The sequence below is a fragment of the Falco peregrinus genome, chromosome 9, assembly GCF_023634155.1.
Source record: "Falco peregrinus isolate bFalPer1 chromosome 9, bFalPer1.pri, whole genome shotgun sequence".
Lineage (NCBI taxonomy): Eukaryota > Metazoa > Chordata > Aves > Falconiformes > Falconidae > Falco > Falco peregrinus.
This window is the reverse complement of record NC_073729.1, coordinates 36,895,386-36,900,728: the sequence shown is the minus strand read 5'-3', so window position 1 is coordinate 36,900,728 and position 5,343 is coordinate 36,895,386. Positions and strand designations below refer to the sequence as shown.

Sequence of the window (5,343 nt, the reverse complement as noted above, 5' to 3'; positions counted from 1 at the left end):
GGCCTGGCAACTTAGATTGCCTTATTATTTTGCCTCTAAGAGAAGCTAGTTGGTACATGAAGAAGACCAGCTGGACAGCTGTCCAATAGCCCCCATGAGCTAGGCGAAGTCTGATCCAAGTCCTTACTGCATCAGAGGTAGTCTTGCATCAATGCCAAAACCCAAGGACCATGTGATCCTGCCACAGCACAAGACCATTACAATTATGTAGGATGAGTGTTGTTGGAACAGAAGTCACTTTATTTTGAGGAGGTGGAACTTCTTGCAGTCTATATTTGCTTTCCCCAGTCCCCATTCCTGACCTCCGTGAAAGGGAATTTTAACCATCTTTTAAAACTGTTTAGGAGTAGTACTCTCATCGCAAGCAGATTCCACTTCTTTCTTTGAAGAAAGAATTATGAGAAGCAAGGAGCAGAGCTTTCCATTTAAGAAATCAGCAGCCTCAGCTACATCACTGTCAGGCAAGTCTGAAAGCACTGGGCTGTTCAGCCTCTTCAGGAGTCAAATACAACAATGAGGTCTTAGCTCAACTGAAATATCTGGCCAGGAGACATCAGTATGTCACCTACACTCTAATGATTCTCCATCAATGAAGCCACATCTCTCCCATGCAGACACTCCTGCAGCCCACTACCCCACCAGCTGTGAAGTCTTTACCAGGTAGCAGCAGACAGCTACAGGACAGGGATTAGACCTAGGAGGATGAAGGACAAGGAGTGCCAGGATCCTGACAGCTCCCCACAGATTCTCCAAGCATGGGAGAGTGCCAGGAGGGTACATATGTGCCTCCAGGACGAGAAGTGAGAAGTCATTACAATTTCATGCTTCCCAGGAGAGTAGCAGGGCTTACCAGCTGTAAGCCCTACTGCACCACTGGCTACTTGCTGTTCCTGCATTCCACACTGCACTGTCCCAGCATCAAGGACTGGATGACTACGGTTCACATCTGTTGAGCAGTGCCCACTCTTGCCATCTTTCTCCAAGAGACACTAGAGACAGTAAGTATTTTTGCCTGCAGTAGTTTTATTTTAAGTAGTTATGACCCATCACAAGCAGCTTTTAGGAAGCCAATTCCTTACATTGTATACTAGCTGAGGGTTTAAGACCAACAGCAATCATCAGTGTTGGTTTTTTGGGGTTTTTTGTTTTGTTTTTTTTACATGAGGGTGGTAGAGGCCTCATGATGCCCTGCTCCTGCTGCCTCTATCTCCTTCTCCTGCAAAGGTTCATCCTCCTGCAATGTTTCCTCCTCCTCCCTGGGGCAGAAGGGTCCTACCAGCCAGGACAGAGGTATGTTGCTCTTCAGGTAGTCTAGCAGCTCCTCCATGTACTCCTGGATCACAGCCAGCTTCCTCTGGCTCTGGGTCAAGACACTGCTGGACAAGTCCTGGAGAGAGTTTGCTGCCAAGAAAGCAGTGTGAAGCTCCTCTATGGCTCTAAAAGATTGTTTCACCTTATCCTGAAGGTTTGAGGGAAGGCCTTGGATCACAGACACTGTTCTACAACAGGTGATTTGCAGGTGCTGTGTGATAGTGCATGCCATGAGCAGGGCCAGAGACTCCAGCTCCTGGAGGAGGCAGGAAGGGCAAGATCAGGGAGTTAGAGAAAGCCAACACCACAAAGATTGAAAAAGTCAGGGGGATGCCCAGAGCCCTTTGCTTCTCTCCCCAGGGAGATACCTCTGGCTCTGCAGAACTTTCATGTCCACTCTCTTGGGAAGACTTCATACCCCAGTCCAGCCACATCTGGTGTAGTTTCTTCTGCCCCTCCTGAAGCTTTTGATTAAATCCCTGCTTCAACACCTCAATCTGTGGCAGGGGAAGATCAGAGCATCAAGACAGACAAAACAGCACGGCTCCATCATAGTACTGAAGTTGAAGCCAAGCCAACAATTCTGTTCCCTCCTTCCAGGAAACCAGGCTCTACCTACCAGTTCAATGACACAGTGAAGCTGTGTGAGGGCCTCCCGCATGCCCTGCCAGACCTGCTTCAGTTTGGCTGTTGACTGCAAGTAGGCAAACGGGCGAAGTTCGTCAGGGAGAGACCCCAGCCGCACAAAGTACCTCCTCTTCTCCTGCTGCTGCTCCACAGACATCATGTCTGCACCGTCCTCAGATGCTGCCAGTTTGGCTGAGGAAAGAGACAGTATCTGTAAGTGGCTGACCAGAGTAAACAAGTATCAGGAGACCTCAGACTAGGAGCCTCCAGCATGGCATTTCCCATTAGCCCTTTTCCAGAGTAGTGGGGTGAGGAACGGGGCCGACTGTCCCCAGTTTGATGGCTCCCGTTACAAATAGTCACCTATACCATTTCCTTACCTAGTTCCTCATTTCCAATAGGAAGGGAGTTGTCTTCTGCTCTCCCCAGCACAGCTTCTGCTCCACTTACAGCCCTCTGGCCCACTCTGGAGTCCATAGCCATCCCCACACTGCTGGCCACTGCAGATCTGGCCGCCTCCATGCCACTCTCCAGAGTCTCCTTTGTTACACCCATCACCTCTGCCACTTTGCTGCTCACAGCACCCTTTGCATCAGCCACTCTGGATGATACCAGCTCTTTTGTGTCAGAGATAATCTGTGGAAGAGAAAGTTTATGTCAGATAAGGGATTGGGTTATGCGGTACACTACAATTCTGAATTGCACCAGGAGGATGATTAGCACAGTGTCTACAAAGTATTTACTCCTGTAGGGGTTTGTACCATGTGCCTGGCAGTAGTTTGTTCCTCACACAAGAGCCTACTTCACTTCCACAGTTAGAAACCCTGCCCCTCTGCCAGCCAGGGACAGCATGGCCTTTGATTCTTACCTGTTCCACTGGCTTTTGAAGGAGTTGGAGTTTTCCACCTAGTTCATCCAAACACTTGGAGGCATGCTCACCTGCTGCAGCAACTGAAAAAGAAGTGTCAAAACTTGTTTTTCCTGCAGTTCCATCTCAATTTCTACCTTCCCAAACATGCTGCTCTGCAGGGAGCCTAGATCAAAGCTGCGATTCAGATCGCCACACCAGGTGTGTTGAAAACAGAATTTGTAGACAGCTCATCTTTGTTCCCTCAGATCTGTTCACTTTGGCAGCAGCCACTTCCCACTTCCATAGACATGCCACCTACATGGGGTCCCTCCTGCAGCTTCTTGAGCCCTCAACTAACTAGATGCACAGTCCCCATCTCTGCCCAAGCCCCCACATTCCAAGGATCACCCAGCTGACAGGAGGGGGGATGCTCACTCTGGGCTTAGAGCAAACTCAGGCCTGACACACCAACTGTTCCATCAGACACTTGTTGTCAGGTATAGCCCTTATCTCTCCAGGAGTTTAGAGCTTCTTCTCAGATGCCCCAGTCATATCCTTTAAGGGCCATGGCAAACAGGACCTTTAGATGTAACAGTCCAAAAGGCAGCTTTTTCCTGTAACCACCATCAGCTTGTAGGAATCCAACTATAAGCACCTGCTACCTAATACTTTGGACCTTGTAAGATCACTTTTAGGGAAGTCAACATCAGAGACAGGTCCTGGTCCTCCAGGGAATAACTCTCCGTCACACTACTTGGACTAGGACTGAGCTTTTTTTTTTTTTTTTGCCTTACTTTTAAGCCAGGAGTTGTCCTTTTAGTATGGTGATGGAGAGGTGCATTTCTACATCCTAGGACTCCTTCCAGAGCTGGAAGGAGCCAGAGAACCCCTCACAGGCAGGTGCAAACCTGCCCTTCCACAGGCAATTACCATGAGGTTCCAGTGTAGTCAGAACTGGTTGCACGCAGCTGGCTGTGGCTTCAGTCACACTCTTCACTCCTTTCTCTGCTGCATCACACAGAGATCCGATGTAGGGGTGGTTCACCTTTGTTGAGGCATAAACCGCAGAAGCCATGTCACAGGCAGAGCTGACCAAGGTCATGTTAGCCACCTGGTTTACTGCATCCTAGAAGATGAAAAAAAGCCATGAAGCTTGCAAACATGACCCTGAGCTTCCTACACAGTTTTGCTCCAAACCTTCCTGTTCAAGTCACCTAACCTGGTTAGGAAGCAAGGCTTGCTTTGCTTGGCCACTTGCTTTAAATATCTACAGCTCAGTTGTGAAACAAGCTGCGGAGCACCGACACTTATGGCTGGCCCATTCTAGAATGGTCTTCCTCTAGCACAGTGCTGCCCAAGGGACAGCTGAGTCCATGGGCAACCTCAGTACCCATATCCAGCTCCAGTGCCTTTGGTATGGCTATTGAGCAAGCTAATACCCTGGGAAAAGCTTCCAACAGGGTCAAACAAGTTTTAAGTTGACAGACTTTACACTAGTCTGCAAGAAGCATGCTGCTGGTCATGGGAGCACAGCAAGTGTGGCAGGTTTCAGGGCTGCTGAAACATGGAAGCCTTTCCATAGAAGCACCACCTGCAGCAAGCCAGGATCTTCACTACAGAGGTAAAGAAAGATATCTCCTAGCCAAGAACCAGGCTGTTTTGCTTAGCCTAGGAGGCTACCTGCAGGGTCTTCAGGCCTACTCTTTTGGCTGTGCTGTCTCCCAAGTTTCCAGAGAAGCTGTAAGGCACAGCTTGAGCCGAGGACACACACCTCCCTTTGTAGAAGCTGAGCTTCCCCAACCACAGCAGGGCCACCCCCACACACTGGCACCCAGGAGCTGCCACCCCTTACACCTCACATGGAGCACCTACCTGCTGCTCCTCTTCCTGCACCTCCAGGGAGGTCTTGGCAGCTTCCTCTTTGTCAGGTATAGCTGAGGCCATTGCAGCTGAAATGCAAGTAGCACCATGGGGTTAGGAAAAGAAGAGCAGCCAGTGAGCCTCCACAGGAATTCCCCTTCCAGGGGACACCCCTCTCTAAACTCATTAGAGGGAGAAGTTTCTTTACTACCCATGGAAGTAAGACCCCTAAAAACAAGCCTCTTCCCATGACAGAAGAAATCTCTGTTACTTGCAAAGCCACCTGGTACTTATGTTTCACATAGTTTATGAAAGTCAGATAAATGAGAACAGAGTCTTTGCTTGCCCAGACAAGTTCTCAGAGACATCATAGGACTTATTACCAGTAAGCTTAGAAAAGGCACTGGGTACCTCCTTCTTCCCCACTAAGGCTTTGAGGAAGTCTTGCACTAGAAAGATAGTGACAACAGAACCAGTGAGGAAAAAAAAATAATCAGCTCAAGAAGCTTCCCTACTGCTGTTAGTATGCCCCAGCCAGAACCAGCTTTTCACTCCAAACCAGCACAGGCTGCATCTAACCTTTGCAGACAGGACCACAAGCAACCTTATGCTAAAACTAATTCCATTCTATAATTAAGCCAAGTAAGAAACATCTAAATGTGAACCAGGAATTCATAGAACAATTGCAACCTTAA

At 48.8% G+C, this 5,343-nt stretch overlaps 1 protein-coding gene across 1 annotated transcript; it reads right to left on the bottom strand.

Annotated features, from left to right (window-relative positions):
* Nucleotides 1–1,140: 1,140 nt before the first annotated feature.
* LOC101912999 (perilipin-3-like) lies at nt 1,141–4,798 on the bottom strand. The gene is made up of 7 exons (XM_005229311.4): nt 4,661–4,798; nt 3,719–3,914; nt 2,807–2,889; nt 2,319–2,574; nt 1,931–2,130; nt 1,680–1,808; nt 1,141–1,567 (listed from the first exon to the last, which is right to left on the bottom strand). Exons 1-7 carry the CDS (start codon nt 4,730–4,732, stop codon nt 1,157–1,159), a joined length of 1,347 nt encoding a protein of 448 aa, XP_005229368.3. The 5' UTR covers nt 4,733–4,798; the 3' UTR covers nt 1,141–1,156.
* Between the last annotated feature and the right edge of the window lie 545 nt (nt 4,799–5,343).

Coding starts and splice junctions, on each gene's coding strand:
- LOC101912999 (XM_005229311.4), bottom strand. CDS start 4,732: ATGGCCTCAGCTATACCTGACAAAGAGGAAGCTGCCAAGACCTCCCTG. Junction 1,809..1,930: donor TTCACTGTGTCATTGAACTG/GTAGGTAGAGCC, acceptor CCCCTGCCACAG/ATTGAGGTGTTGAAGCAGGG. Junction 1,568..1,679: donor AAAGTTCTGCAGAGCCAGAG/GTATCTCCCTGG, acceptor TGCCTCCTCCAG/GAGCTGGAGTCTCTGGCCCT.